We start from the raw sequence: 16,706 nt of genomic DNA, 5'->3' as shown, positions 1-16,706 counted from the left end.
CTGTTTAACAAGGAATTCGAAGACAGGAAGAATTTGATTGCCCACATTGATAATGGTGATGGAATCCCTTCCACTGAAAAAAATCAGGCTTGTTTATCTTGAAGTATGACTGTACTTCGCATTTCATGTACCTGAGCTAGTTCAGGTATAAGAAATAACACAGAAGTATTAACACCACACTTTTTTCAGTCTAATTTAATTTGTTGAAAACTGACAGAAGATCAGAAGATTAGCCCAGCAGGACACCATAAAATGTGGTTAAATGGCTGCCGACAGCCAAGCTAGTTTTTTAGAGGCTACACAAGTTTCTCTCTAGCCAGGCTGCTTTTCAGTATAAACAAATCTGTATCATCCAGTGCAAAAAAACCAATTAATTTTCTTTTTCAGTAATTTCTGCCAATCCAGATGTACTGTCAGCATTAGGAAAAGAAGAGGTAAGTCTTTTTGTTTGTGAAGGCGTGATAAAATGTCATTGAAAAAATGAAAACAGTGTCTACAATTGCTACATTTTCCTCTGGCTACTCCAGTGATGGACTACTGCTAAGATACTGTGTATGATTCTTCAGGGACTGTTGTTGTTCTAATGTTTTTCTTCCCCTGTTATTATAACTACAAAAATGTCCTAGTGGTAATGAATGATCTTTTAAACAAAAATTTTGTATATATTGCATTTCATACTTGATATAAAATAATGTAACATTATGTGTTACACAGAATAGTCACTATTCTTAGATCTAGAGTTCTGTGTCAATAATTTGCAAATAGTTTGTTGAGTTCTTCCAGCCTTGGAAGAAAGAGCAACTTAAGAATGCCTTAGGGGTAGCATTACACTATATTGATTGGACATTGGTATGCAACATGACCTCAGAATATTCCTGTCGCTATGGCTTAAAAAAACCCAACTTTTTGGTTTTCTTCTTCCTAGCAGCTTTCTTCCGTCTAGTATCACTCACAACAGAGAACCCAACTGCTGTTAAGTGTCACTATTAACAATTTGTTTGGTTACACACTTTAATTTGACTGTATTGCTATGGCATATTAGATCTGATAACCCTTTTTGTGGACTCTTCTGTTGAGGATTCAATTTTTTTTTCAGATGTTGCATATATAGAGCATATTTGCTTCTGTAGAATATTTTCACTATTCTTATTTCTTTAAGCTTAATACAAAAGTTCTTATAGTTTGTATGGAAGGAGACAAAATACAAACAAATCATAGGTTTATATTAAAGAGACATAAACTATTAGAAATACCATTTTGCATTAGATAATGCACTAATGAAAGACCCAGTCCATTGAGAGTCCACTGTATATCTTCAGCAGCGCATATAACTTCTGGCTGCAGTAGTTTTATTTCTCCTTCTTTCCTCTCCCAAATATGTCCATATCACTGAGGTCCATTTAATTCATGGATGCAATTAGTCCTTCTTTGCAGCATCTTTGTTTTCTGAGTGCTATACATTTTATGTTGGTGCAATTAGCACAGATTCATTCTTGCAAATAGCTGCAGTGATTAGACAATGCAGCACTGGTGCTGTGGATTATTTCTCCTGCTTTTCAACAGATGAGCAGTTCATGTGTGTGCTCCATAATTTGCTTCAGGTAAAATCAACTATGTTATTTTACAGAGCCTCAGTAAGACACTAATGAGGAACTGGTGGCAGTAACATTTTAAATAGCTCCAACTGGATTTAAAAATAGTGTGTCACTCTATAGCCATATCTCTTAAGAAATTCCAGCTAATTTTGGCCCTCTTTATCAGATTTACAGATACAACCTTACATAGACATGAGCCAGCAGCGTGCACTTGCAGCCCAGAAGGCCAACCATACCCTGGGTTGCATTCAAAGAAGGGTGGCCAGCAGGTCGAGGGAGAGGATTCTGCCCCTCTAATCCACTCATCTGGAGTCCTGCACCCAGTTCTGGAGCCCTCAGCACAGGAAAGACATGGACCTGTTGGAGTGGGTCCAGAGGAGGGCCACAAAATGATCAGGGAGATGGAACAACTCTCGTGAAGACAGGCTGAGAGAGTTGAGGTTGTTCAGCCTGGAGAAGAGAAGGCTCTGGGGAGACCTTATTGCCACCTTTCAGTACTTAAAGGGGTCTTCTAAGAAAGATATGGACAGACTGTTTAGCAAGGCCTGTTGCAATAGAAGAAGGGGTAATAGTTTTAAACTAAGAGAGGGTAGATTTAGACTAGCTAGAAGGAAGAAATTTTTCACACTGAGGTTGGTGAACCACTGGCACAGGTTGCCCAGAGAGGTGGTAGATGCCCCGTCCTTAGAAACATGCAAGGCCAGGTTGGATGGGGCTCTGAGCAACTGGATCTAGTTGAGGATGTCCCTGCTTATTGCAGGGTGGTTGGACTAGATGACCTTAAAAGGTCCGTTCCAACCCAAAGATTCTGTGATAAAACAAATACTACAGACTGGGCTATCTGCAAACTGTAAGTTTATTTTTACTTTTTTATAGTTGCAGAAAGTAAAGAAAAATCTTGAAATGGTGCTGTCAGTAGTTCAGTTAAAGAATAAACAACTGGAGGAAGATCTGCAAAGGTAATACAATAACTTGGACTTATGAATGCTATTAGCTTTTTTACCACACATAATTTATTTTGACTGCCCAGGAAAACTATTTAACTGTGCCATTTCCTACTTCTCATGTTTCAAAGAGAACAGCAGTGGCATGAGGATCAGGAGCAGATCCTACTTTCTCTTAACAGAATTGAAGAAGAGGCAAAGATCAACATTAAACAATGTTCCAAAAAAAGGTATTTCTACAGTGTTGAGTTTTTATATTGAAGAATTTAAATATCAAGAAGAGCAAATGAGCAAACTCTTAAAACATAGTCCTTGTTTTGTTAAATAGATCAAATAACAACTTAGTAATCCATATTTGAAACAGGGAAAATATTGCTACTATCTGCTAATATCCTGTGATTCAAGATGTTGAACTTAAAACAACAGAAAATAAGGGTTTTTTTTACTTAATAACTGTCTAATTATTTTATTGAATTTCATATTGTTTTGCTATGTTTTTACTATTAGTTTGAATGCTAAAGCATTTAAGGAACTGCAACATCAAATATTGAAACTAAAGACATATAAGGAAGAACTCTTGAATGCTCTGGGTGAATTCCTAGAAGAACATTTTCCCCTTCCAGAGAAATGTGGAAGTGCTAAAAATAATACGGTAAGTTTTTCTTAATAACTGTTAAATTTGGAATGTTCAATTTCTATTTAATTAGATGCCATATCTTTAAGTCAGTAGCATAAAATCTGCAGTTATATTTTGAAATAAATACAGTTCTTACAGCTGATCCTTTGGGTTTAACTGATATTTTTCAGGTTGGTTTATGTTATTTAAGGCTGTTCCCAGATGGATATTTTCTTTTTTTAATGCATATATCCTTTACCCACTGAGATGCATAGCAATGTATTCTATTTCTTACTGAACTGCAAGCTGTGCCAAACTTGGAAATGGTGAGGGGTTCACTCCAAACTGTTCCATTTTCTTTTCTACTTAACTAGGCAAGTGGATTCATATTTTCCATGGCAAAGCAAATTTTAATTGTCTAACTATTTTTGGAACAATAATAAGGACAACTGTTTATAATTACAGTGTAGTTTGGAATGTTAACCATCAGTTTCTGTTCAGGCAAACTGGGCCAAAAATTATCTTAAAACTTTAGGGAAAACAGGCAGTCAGGGAGCATTTTGCATAATAAATTCAAGTCTGCAGTAAAAATAAACCTTTTGCCATTACTGTTTGAAAGAATAGTTACCAAAAAGCTACAGAAAGGTGGAGGTTTGTTTTTCTTTCAGACACACTTAATACAGAAACAGAAAGGGTTTCTTTAATCCAGTTCCCTGTTATTTCAGACAACCATATAATATAATTTCTTTAATATTATCATTGACCTCCATTTTAAAACTAATTATTTCTGTTACTACTGTTTCTATTGGTGTTTGCTCTAGTACCTCAGTACTCTAGTTAGAAATTGTCTCTTAACTTCCAGTCTAAATTTATTCATGTACAGATCCATGTATTCTTACGCCAGATTATCCTTAGAATAGCTCTTTTTCTTTCTTGTGTTTATTCCCCCATATATATTTATAGACAGCAATCTTCTACCTTCTCTTTCTTTATTTTCTTAATTGAACTAGCAAAGCTTTCTTGTTTTTCTCCTGTAAGATAATCTTTTTTCAATTCCCTGGCTTATCCTAATAGAACCCATTTTCTCTATGTGCTTGTACTTGGATTCATCTTTTTTGAAAAGTGGTAAAAACCAATATTATAAACAAAACTCCTAGCTCACAGTCATCTCAAAAGCAGTTGATTGCATCCCTTTGTTTTTCCCTGTTAGTTCCAACTGATGAATCCTGAACTTTTAGTTAAAAAGAAAAAAATCATGTTTTTGCACAGAAGTACATATTTTGCACATAAAAATACCAAACGGAGTCTTCAAAGCATGATATCCATTTTCAAAGTCTTATTCAACTAGCTCACAGTAATCTCAAAAGCAGATGATGGCACCCTTTTTTTTTTCCCCTGTTATTTCCAACTGATGAACCCTGAGCTTTTAATTAAAAAGAAAAAAATCATGGTTTTGTACCGAAGTACATATTTTGCACATAAAAATACCAAATGGAGTCTTCAAAGCATGATACCCATTTTCAAAGTCTTATTCAACCACCTTAGATTCATAGAATCTTTGGGTTGAAAGGGACCTTTAAAGGTCATCTAATCCACACCACCTACAGTAAGCAGGAACATCTTCAACTAGATCAGGTTGCTCAGAGCCCCGTCCAACCTGGCCTTGCGTGTTTCTAAGGATGGGGCATCTGCCAACTGTGCCAGTGGTTCACCGTCCTCAGTGTGAAGAATTCCTTCCTTTTATCTAGTCCAAATCTACCCTCTTCTAGTTTAAAACTATCACCCCTTGTCCTATTGCAACAGGCCCTGCTAAAAAAAGAAAGATGTCCCCATCTTTCTTAGAAGACCTCTTTAAGTACTGAAAGGTGGCAATAAGGTCTCCCTGGAGCCTTCTCTTCTCCAGGCTGAACAACCCCAACTCTCTCAGCCTGTCCTCACAGGAGAGGTGTTCCATCCCTCTGATCATTTCTGTGGCTCTCCTCTGAACTCGCTCCAACAGGTCCATGTCTTTCCTGTGCTGAGGGCTCCAGAGCTGGACGCAGGCCTCCAGGTGGGATCTCATCAGAGTGGAGTAGAGGGGCAGAATCCCCTCCCTCAACCTGCTGGCCACACTTCTTTGGATGCAGCCCAGGGTATGATTGGCCTTCTGCGCTGTGAGCACACATTGCAGGCTCATGTCCAGCTTTTCATCCACCAAGTCCTTCTCGGCAGTGCTGCTGTCAATCCCTTCATCCCCCAGCCTGTACCAATACCAAGGGTTGCCCCGACCCAGGTGCAGGCCTCTGCACTTGGCCTTGTTGAACCTCATGAGATTCACACAGGCCCATTCCTCGAGCTTGCCCAGGTCCCTCAGGATGGCATGCCATCCCTTAAGTGTGTCAACCGCACCACTCACCTTGGTGTCATCTGCAAACTTGCTGAGGGTGCATTTGATCCCACTGTCTGTGTCATTGATGAAGATATTAAAGAGTACTGGTCCCAGTACGGACCCCTGAGGGACACCACTCATCACAGATCTCCATCTGTACATTGAGCCATTGACCCTCAGGGTGTGACCATCCAACTGATTCATCATCCACCAAATAGTGCACCCATCAAATCCATCTCTTTCCAATTTAGAGCAAAGAATATTGTGGGGGACCGTGTCAAAAGACTTACAGAAGCCCAGATAGATGACGTCTGTAGCTCTTTCCTTGACCACTGATGTGGTCACTCCATCATAGAAGGCCACCAGGTTGGTCAGGCAGGACTTGCCCTGGGTGAAGACATGCTGGCTGTCTCAAATCACCTCCCTGTGCTCCATGTGCTTTAACATAGCTTCCAGGAGGCTCTGTTCCATCATCTTCCAAGGTGCAGAGGGGAGGCTGACAGGTCAGTGGTTCCCAGGATCCTCCTTGCTACCCTGTTTAAAAATGGGTGCAATGTTTCCCTTTTTCCAGTCTGCAGGGACTTCACCTGACTGCCAAGACTTTTCCAATACCATGGGGAGTGGCTTGGCAACTACATCAGCCAATTCCCTCAGGACTCTGGGATGCATCTTATCAGGTCCCATAGACCTGTGCATGTTCAGGTTCCTCAGGTGGTCTCGAACCTGATCTTCTCTTCCAGTGAGAGGGACTTGGCTCCTCCAGTCCCCGTCTTGCAGTCCATCCCCTCAAGAGGTGTGGGAAGAGAAGTGAAGACTGCCAATGAAGACTGAGGCAAAGAAATCAAAACGTCTTCAAACATCTTATTCTATTATATCCTACTTCTTCTGCATATAAATCCCTTCAGTTTCCTATTATTACTAAATATGATACATTTTGTTACAACGTTAAGAAATTAAAGCTTCAGGGATTTAATTAGCAGTCATCTTCCAGTCATGTATTTCCTGATTTCAGCCTGATATGTCATCTTCCTATTTGATGGTTCTTATTAATGACTTTCCCATATGCATTTTAAGCGATTGTCCTTTTTTTCCATACATAGCTTTATTATTTCCGTAAAAATTTATTTCCTATAATGAAATACAACAATTTATGCAATATCATAGAAAAATATAGGCTAGAAGAGACTTCTGGAGATTTTCCATTCCAACACCATCATTAAGGTAATGCCAATGTCAAAGTTGGATCGGGTTGCTCATGGTCATATCCAGCTGTGTTTTAAATATAAGAAATGGTGAACTCATACGTGTTTCAGAATTCTGAGGAAGATTTTATGTAAAACCTCAGACCTCAGAGCAAAATCAACAGCTTGAATTTCTTAGCCTCTGTTATACTGTCAGAAATTCTTATTAGCTACCCTGCCTTCATCTATCTTTCATGCAATTTTCCTTACTAAAATCTAAAAAAAAAAAAAAACGACCCAAGGTGTTTGGGATCAATGAATGCTTCCCCTGCTCACAGAAGCTCACCTTCTAGCTTTTTTTTAATTTTACTTAAATGTAAAATTTATTGTGATAAATTTCTAAGCAAGGTGTTACCTTGTCTTACTTTTAATTTTATTTATTAATTTTGTGAACTCTTAAACACAGTTTGTTTTCTGACAAGTCTTTGTATTTCTTTTTACTCCTTGTGAATCCATAGCTTATTCTGTATCTTTTTACGTGGTTGGATCTCAGTGGCTGAGAGACTGCAGGTCCCTCGTAATATGCAACTAAGTGATTAACTGTGAAGGCAGGAAAGATAGCCATTTTCACCTATATTGTTTTCATTATTCTGTCAGAAATACAAATTGGTAGCATTAGCAATGAAATTTGCTGTTACATTGGTTCAAGGGAACACGTTATTAACATCTATTATCAGCTTGGACCAACACTCTGGAAGAACCAAACTCTTAACTATGTACATCAGTAATTTTGCTTAACTTCGTGGCAGCTTCTTGTGTTCTCAGTAGTTCTGTGTTGAGGGCAAATGTGCAGGGCTGATGTATGTAGGGCACAGCTCCGGAGAAGTATGAACTGCTCTAAGCCTCGATGTTCTAGTTCCACCCTCCTTTCACCAGGCACCTGCGTCTGGGATTGGGATTGGGAGTGGGAGGGAAGACTCAATCACAGCAGCCCGTATTAGCCTCTGTTGCCATGGCCCAACACCTTTAGTATAGGTAGTGATTGAGGTAAGAATTATCTTGCCTTTTAAATCTCGGATAAAAAAAAAACCCAAAATTTTTCAAGATAAGAAATATGAAAAGTCGTAAATTTAGGAATATTCTTTATGCCAGTCTATCTTACAGAAGGGAAAAGAAGGTGCCTTTTAGGTAAAGTAAATAAATGCTGAGCATCCTGCTTAAAAGTGTCTCTATAAGGATTAATTAATCAAAGGTACTTATTATATTGGTGACACTTAAAATGTGTAAGTAATATAATTTTACAAATCAGTATGCACAACGTGTATTATAAACCCAGCAAAATAAGTTTGTTAGTTCAATGAGAGTGCAAACCTCTTTACACTAATATACAAAGCATAAAATCCGAAGGATACCAGTCCTAGTAATTACTGAAGTCATGACCTAATTTGAACTTTGAAATGTGAATATTGAACCCCCTACCTAATTACAAAGTAATATTTTTTGCCAGGGAAATACAACAGCTGAAGCTATGAGGTATCTTCATGATTGCTTCAAGGAAGCTTTTGCAGCTTCCTAGTATAGATTCTATTTCCTCAGCTTAGTATCAAGATAAAGGCACAAAGATAGGCATTATTGAGGCCTAGCTCCATGGTTTGCAAGGTTTCCATGGAGCAGGCAGTATGTCCCCTTTGTGGCTTTCTGAAGGTGAGAATATTAAGAATTGTGGATAAAGAGGAGCCAGAACTTGCCTTTCACAAATTCTTTATTGTTTGTATTCTTCTTCTGTTCCAGAAGTGGCATTTGTATAAGGTGCTGCACATCTGTTAATATCTTAGGACTTAAGTTGACGTATTCAACAGCAGTGCAGAGTAAGCAGCCACCAGTGCTGTATTATTGCCTTTATTTTTTTGAATGTGAAGTGGAAGGGGAAAAAGGATAAAATTTCAAAATAAAATAATTATGTTCACTGTGCAACAGCACAAGCAATTTTGTTGGCGTTGCTGCCTAAGGAATTCGCATTAGCTCATAGGCAAATGTCTTGATTTGCTTGCTACAAATGAAAACAAGTAATTTTCTAATGGATTGCTGTACAAATGATATTTTAAGAAGGATTTCTTTTTTAAAAATTTTTTTAATGATTCTATTTCATAAGCTTGGACAATTTCTTAAATTTAAGTCAGTAAAAGTAAAGAAATATTCACTGGCAAATCATGAAAAAATATTAAGGTTCTATGAACTCAAGTCTTGAGCTGTGTCAAATTTGCATTGTAAATATTTTTCTAAAGTTCAAGAAAAACATTATTTTTTCCTCACAGATCATATTCATAGAATGTTTTGCACTGCATTTATAAATGTGATGTACATGGTTTTATTTAAATGTATATCCAGGTAGACATACTATGATCACTTATGATTAATCTTTTTTGATAAGTAAAAAATACTACATTTAAAGTGTATAATATCGAACTGGTATAGTAATTATTTAAGTACTACCTTGTATTTTTGTCATGACTAAATCTAAGTAAAAGTCTTTAACTGTTGTGTACTATGCAATCAAATAGTTGTGTGATTATTTTTCTTTGTCAGTTAACATTTTTCCTGACTATGTAGTTTTGTTTTCTGTTAATTTGGCTGGGCAATGGTTATCTTTGCAGAATTCTTCTGAGCCAGCTTTAGAACTGAGAGAGCTGCATGATATTTTAGAGGTAAGATGGTTTTGTTATGTGGAGACTTGTGGGATTTTCCAATACTCAGATCTGATCATAATATATTAATAAAATAAATAACAGAATATGACATATGGTTAAGATTGTTAATTGAAAAGTAGAATGTTTAAGAATGTTATGTCAGATTTCTGTTTTAATTCCTATCAAATTAAATCCCCATTTTTTTTTACAAGAGATGTGGTAATAATTTAGATAACTAAATCTTCAATTTAAACTTGAGAATGTTTATCCCTTCTTTCTTAATTTTTTAATGATTGTAAAGAAATTTTATGAGCCTTAGTGGCTCATATTAGGGGAGACAAACGCCAATGCTTAACAAAAATAGCAATTGTTCCATTTCATGCTATATTTTGTACTGTTTCAATAAAAGTATTTCTGAACTATAATACAACAACAGTTATAGAAGGACCAATTAATGTGTAGTCTTGTGTATTAAATGGATTACCTTCTTGTATGAGGAAATCAATGAATCTGATTCATGCATTTCTAATTGATTTTATAAGTATGCCAGCATGGCTTAATGTGTATTTTTAATCACAGTTGAATTTATGAATTTGAACTGCAAAGCGTAATTGTGAAGGAGCATTGTTCCTTCTTGTTTTAAATGTAGCATTTGAAGTGAAATTTCCTATTTCTCCTCCATCCTCACTGTTCAGGCAGTTGTTAGCATTTATCTGTAAGACCTCCCTAGCAGGGGTAAATTTTTTCCTGAGGGAAAATGTGATGAATAACAACTTTCTGGTATTAAGATGCTATGATCTGGTCACTATGACATTGTTGTACTTCAATTTAAAGCCCAGACTTAGGGCTTACATCATAAAAATCATTTTACATGCTTCAAGTATCTCAGCATGCCTATTCATGCCAAAATAGGCGGAGCTTGAAAACAGATCAGAATTTGAAATAGCCACATTCCCTATGAAATTAAAATTTTAAAATCCTTATAATGCTTTAAAATGGCCCTTCATATTTTTCTAACATTGTTAATATCCTCAAAATGTGAGCACAGCCAAGTAATGTCCGATTTCCATTTGGAAGAACATACTACTTCCAAAAATTCCAGCTTTTAATTTTAGCTATCTAGACATAAACTGTCAATGTCCCTTTTCTTTGTTTTATTGGGCTTTTATTGTTGAGCAACTTGATTCTAGCTTCAAGCGCCTGTTAAATTTCAAAAGTGTTTTCTTAGATACAAATAATACTTTCTTAAAAAGACAAATGCAAAGTCATCTTTGTATTATAATTACAGACTTAGGATTGGCTGTTGTAAAAATATACCTTATTCACAGAATTACAAATAGTGTATGTGTTCCTTGCCATGTCTCCTCAATCTCCATGTGTTTTATTAAATAATGAAAGTGTACATTTTTAATAAATCCACTTCAACAAGCTAGGTGCATATGTTTATACTATTTAGGTATATCAGTAGTTCATTAAATTAGTGTAAGTAGTAAGCAAGCAGTAAACTTTTTTCTCACGCAAACCTCAGAATTTTTATTATACTACTTTTTATTCCAGTAATGAGCTGTAATTTTTTACAAATGTAGTCATTCTTTTCATTTTAAAGAGTTTGAGGATTATTCCTTTCTGACTAAGAATTTAGTGAACGAGTTTTAAGATTTGAAAGGCTGTTTACAATACAAATGTATGTAAAGTTACAGCTATAAAGGCTATTTTTGAATATTAGACGTCAGAAAAGACTAAGAAACAATTCATCTAAAATAATGCATTTGGAGTAAATACTCAGAATTGGGGCAGGTAAGTGCAAAACACATAAACTGCAATAATTTTTTGGAATGTTCTGAAAAAGAAGAGTAGCTTGGGTTTTTTTTTAAAATAGCAATGCGCAAAAAAAGGAATAAAATCTGGTAGTGAGGATTTTGAGTTTTTCTTTAGCAGTTAAAATGCAGCCAGTATTTTGTACCTACTGATATTAGGAAAGCTATAACATTTGGAAGCTCTGAGTAGAAAGATGAAGTATCTGGGATAAATAGAGAGACCACCATGGGATGGGCAAGATTATTTAAGCTGTAATGTCTGCAGTATTCCCCATGAGCAATGTTATGAGGGCATAAACATGGTCTCCAAGAACAGAAATAGAATGTCAAAACTGATCCGTGTTTTTAACTCCACTAATTCTACATTTAGATAAGGAACAAAGGAGATGTAAGAAAGTATCAAGAGAAGGAGAATTGTTGTAAAGTGTTTGTCATGCCCAAACAAGAAATGATATTAAGAATTTGGATCACCCATTTATGAGATGAGCAAAAAGATCTGATGTGCAAACATGGAGTGTATTGGATCTGGCTGAGATGGAGTCGATTTTCCCCATAGCAGCCCTCATAGTGCTGTGCTTTGTATTGGTAGCTAAAAAGATGTTGATAACTGCCTTTATCTTGACCCACGTGTTTAGTTATTGGTTTTTTCCATCCTAATTTCTCCCCCCTGGTCCTACTGAGGAGGGGAGCGATAGAGTGTCTTGGTGGCACCTGGTGTCCAGCCAAGGTCAACCCACCACATGGAAGTTACACTAGGACTGTGACATTTAACTTTTTACAGGTACAAACTTATTTATTTCTAACACTACCTACAGAAGGACACAAAATACAGGAAAAAGAATTCTTCCCAATCTAAGAAGACAGATTTTTTTTTTTTTACCTTATTAGTGAGATGAAATTTAGAAATATTGTAAGAACGACATTCTTCTCTGCTAAAATCTGAAAGACTGAGGGACAGTGATTTGTTGACAGTAAGTCATTATGGTTTTGAGGTGAGTGATTCACAAAAATCTAGCCTTCCCTCTTATTTAATGCTTTTAATCTTAAATTAACAGACACTGATTTAAAGATTAATTGTATAAGCATTTACCACATTCATGTTCAGATTTTTTAGACATTTAGAGTTATAGCATCTAAAATCCACTAACAATTTTTGACAGATAGTGAAAAACTTAGCCTGGATAAAAGGAGAATTCCAGTTCTAATTTTTACATCAAGAAAGGTATAATGAAGATAATTGGAAGTTCTTTGTTTTAATACTTCCTTGAACAGGTCTTGTATTTCTCCTTCTATTTCTTACATTGCCTACATAAGTCTCTCATTACAATCACTTGTATAAATTTAGTTAAAGGAGATAAAAATCTAGCTGTTTTGTTCATTTCCTAAACCTTATCCTTTTGGTCTTCCAGATTCTTATGAACAAATTAATGAACACACCACATGAACCCTATGTAACAATCGATGACTCATTTTGGCCACCTTATATTGAGCTGCTGCTGCGATACGGAATTGTCCTGAGACATCCAGAAGATGCAAACAGAGTACGCCTAGAAGCCTTTCACATGTAGCATGACCTACGTGTTTATTTTACAACAACACAAAGCACCAGTACTCTTACTTGGAGGCTGAGACATTCTTATGTTTTATGATAAGCTTTTTTCATACTGGCAACCTCCTTGTTGGATGATTTGATTATTCTTTTTCTTATTTAATAGCATGTCTATTTGGTCAGATTTTGAAATAGAAAAAAAGACAAAAATCTCTACTTCTAACTGCTCACAGTTACACTTGGCTTTCAGTTTTATGGCAAGCGATGATAAGATGTTAAAGTTTTTTTCAGCTGTTTTAATAAGATGCAAATTCAGGTAATAAGCAAAGTAAAACTGTTTACAGTCCTTTGTACTTTAAAAATCATGCTTTATACATGACTTCTTAATGTTCATTTTTTAGACTGTTTTATCTCTTCTCAATTTCCATTAGTATTTTGTTGCACTCTATAGAGGCAAAATTTGAAATAACTCAGCTCCTCCCATACATGGCCTTGCAGACATTTGGAAGTAACAGTGAAGTATCATCTCAATACTGTTTTCCAGAGCTTTTGCAAACAAATTTATTGGCTTTAAGATAAAATACATGTAAGAAAGCTGACACATCTTTCATTAAAAAGGGCTGCAGATGTTGAGCGTGCAACTCCACAACTGCATGCTTCCTAAACAACTCATATTGTGTCATGCTGTAGTGCCTAATGGTATGTCTTTACTTTTTCAGATCTAGTTTATTAAGGATTGTAACAGTTCTGTTGCTTTCTACAGTTTCAAAGTTATGTCAATTAACAGTTACCTTATGAATAAATGCTGGCATTCTGTGTAATCCTAATCTGCTTTTGTACATGGGTGTACAAATGATAATTTGCCCAATTTTACACAACTACTCTGAAATTAATGACAGAATTGATTCTGGAAATTCTGCTCTTGTGTATTTGTAGTTACTATAACCTTTGGAAAGAAAATGTGCTATTTATTAACCAGACTTCAGTTTATTGGAATAGGAACATTAATGATTTTTCAGTTCACATTAGAAATAAAGGTTGCATAGAATCATAGAATGGTTTGGGTTGGAAGGGACCTTAAAGCTCGTCTAGTTCCAATACCCCTGCCACAGGCAGGGACACCTTCTGCTAGGCCAGGTTGCTCAAAGCCCCATGCAACCAGGCCTTGAACACTTCCAGGGATGGGGTATCCACAACTTCTCTGGGAAACCTGCACCCGTACCTCACCATCCACACAGTAAAGAATTTTTTCCTAATGCCTCATCTAAATCTACGCTCTTTCAGGTAAAGGCTGTTACCTCTTGTCCTGTCACTGCATTCCCTGATAAAGAGTCCCTCCCCAGCTTTCCTGTACGCAGCTTCAGGTACTGGAAGGCTGCAATAAGGTCTCCCCAGAGCCTTCTCTTTTCCAGGCTGAACAACTCCAACTTTCTCAGCTTGTCTTCATAGTGGAGGTGCTCCAGCCCCTTGATCATCTTCATGGCCCTCTTTCTTATGCTGCGGAACCCAGAACTGAACACAGTACTCTGGGTGGGGTTTCAGGAAAGCAGAGTAGAGGGGCAAAATCACCTCCCTTGACCTACTGGCCACGCTTCTTTTGATGCAGCTCAGGATACAGTTGGCCTACTGTGCTGCAAGTGCACATTCATAGAATCTTTGGGTTGGAAGGGACCTTTAAAGGTCATCTCATCCAATCCCCCTGCAATAAGCAGGGACATCTTCAACTACATCAGGTTGCTCAGAGCCCTGTCCATCCTGGCCTTGAATGTTTCTAAGGATGGGGCATCTGCCAACTGTGCCAGTGGTTCACCATCCTCAGTGTGAAGAATTCCTTCCTTTTATCTAGTCCAAATCACCTCTTGTCCTATTGCAACAGGCCCTGCTAAAAAAAGAAGGATGTCCCCAACTTTCTTAGAAGATCCCTTTAAGTACTGAAAGGTGGCAATAAGGTGCCTTCTCTTCTCCAGGCTGAACAACCCCAACTCTCAGCCTGTCCTCACAGGAGAGGTGTTCCATCCCTCTGATCATTTCTGTGGCCCTCCTCTGGACCTGCTCCAACAGGTCCATGTCTTTCGTGTGCTGAGGGCCCCAGAGCTGGATGCAGATGGGGTCTCATGTGAGCAGAGTAGAGGGGCAGAATCCCCTCCCTCAACCTGCTGGCCACCCTTTGGATACAGCCCAGGATACGGCTGGCCTTCTGCGCTGCAAGCACACATTGCCAGCTCTTGTCCAGCTTTTCATCCACCAGTACCCATAAGTCCTTCTCGGCAGGGCTGCTGTCAATCCCTTCATCCCCCAGCCTGTACCGATACCAAGGGTTGCCCCGACCCAGGTGCAGGCCTCTGCAAATGGCCTTTTTGAACCTCATGAGGTTCACACAGGCCAATTCCTCGAGCTTGTCCAGGTCCCTCAGGATGGCATCCCATCCCTCAGGCATGTCAACTGCACCACTCAGCTTGGTGTCATCTGCAAATTTGCTTAGGGTTCACTTGATCCCACTGAGGGACACCACTCATCACCAATCTTCATCTGGACATTGAGCCATTGACCACCACCCTCTAGATGTGACCATCCAACCAACAGTTCCTCATCCACTCAACAATCCACCCATCAAATCCATCTCTCCAATTTAGAGAGAAGGATGTTGCGGGGGACCATGTCAAAGGCCTTACAGAAGGCCATAGAAACAACATTGGTAGCTCTTCCCTTGTCCACTGATGTGGTCACTCCATCATAGAAGGCCACAAGGTTGGTCAGGAAGGGCTTGCCCTTGGTGAAGGTCCACTCTATTACTTATTCAATGTCAAAAAATTATACAAAGAGAAAGCAAATTACAATTAGGTTGGAATGATTTACACGTTGATCGGGAGGAATGATATACGCAGAGTCAGGGAAATCAAGTCAGAAACAGGTTGATGTCATCACTTCTGATATTAAGGTAAAGTACTAGTTCTATAATTTTCTAACTAAGCTTAATAACACAACAACTTAGATAAACACTTAAAACGTTTTCAGATTACATACAGAGATGCAGATACAGACATAGAGATATATAAAAAGATATAAAGAAGGTACCTGTTAAAAATTCCATGTGAGTCCAGTGAAATACGTTGAACACTTTGCATTTCTCAGCAGGTCAGGGTTGAGCCTCAAAGAAGTAGAGGTTTCAGCCGAGGTCCCATGTCGGTCTTTGACAACAATCCTCCAAACTTACCGTAAACTTAAGGACTCACAAGCTCTAAGAGGCGCCCACTCAGAGGGAGATGCTGTTCGTAGCCTGCTGCGGTCCAGGAGAGCTCAAAGAGCATCACTTGGGACCGCTTCTATAGCATCGGGAGATGATTGACTTCAGGCATCTATGAATTTCCATCCTGGCTGCAACACAGACACATAATTTCTCAAGTCTCCAGTAGCATGGGTACTGGTCGTTCCAGGATTGTCAGGAGATAATTAGTCCTGTTCTCGTTCCTCACCCTAGTCAGGCAACCACATTCCTGATACCGTCAGTGCCATTCTTTACCTCAGCTACAGAACAGTGCTTGTTATGGCTGAGGGACTTTAAACTGACAAAACCTTTGTTCAAAGGCCAAGGCTTGCCAGGCAACTGAATTTCTCAGGTTGCAGAGCAGCCCAGGTGCAAGGCAAGGAGAAGGGTTTGGGGAAATGCACCACCACAGCTGGCTGTCTCAAATCACCTCCCTGCCTTCCATGTGCCTTAGCATAGCTTCCAGGAGGCTCTGTTCCATCATCTTCCCAGGCACAGAGGGGAGACTGACAGGTTGGTAATTCCCATGGTCCTCCTTGCTACCCTGTTTAAAAATGGGTGCAATGTTTCCCTTTTTCCAGTCTGCAGGGACTTCACCTGACTGCCAGGACTTTTCAAATATCATGGAGAGTGGCTTGGCAACTACATCAGCCAATTCCCTCAGGACTCTGAGATGCATCTCAT

General features: G+C 38.2%; 1 protein-coding gene across 1 annotated transcript in view; it reads left to right on the top strand.

The window, feature by feature from the left end:
* The window catches only part of CENPK (centromere protein K), a gene marked incomplete at both ends in the record, with an annotated part of 29,814 nt that extends 17,038 nt beyond the window's left edge, over window positions 1-12,776 (top strand). Inside the window, 6 exons of the mRNA XM_082013766.1 lie at window positions 388-434; window positions 2,472-2,554; window positions 2,671-2,769; window positions 3,047-3,191; window positions 9,359-9,409; window positions 12,618-12,776. Of these exons, the coding sequence (XP_081869892.1) occupies window positions 388-434; window positions 2,472-2,554; window positions 2,671-2,769; window positions 3,047-3,191; window positions 9,359-9,409; window positions 12,618-12,776 (584 nt within the window). The remainder of the gene's footprint in view (window positions 1-387; window positions 435-2,471; window positions 2,555-2,670; window positions 2,770-3,046; window positions 3,192-9,358; window positions 9,410-12,617) is intronic.
* Between the last annotated feature and the right edge of the window lie 3,930 nt (window positions 12,777-16,706).

Source organism: Phaethon aethereus (assembly GCF_964289735.1).
Source record: "Phaethon aethereus genome assembly, chromosome: Z".
Classification (NCBI taxonomy): domain Eukaryota; kingdom Metazoa; phylum Chordata; class Aves; order Phaethontiformes; family Phaethontidae; genus Phaethon; species Phaethon aethereus.
The sequence above is the reverse complement of the archived record's forward strand: the minus strand, read 5'-3'. Positions and strand labels throughout refer to the sequence as shown.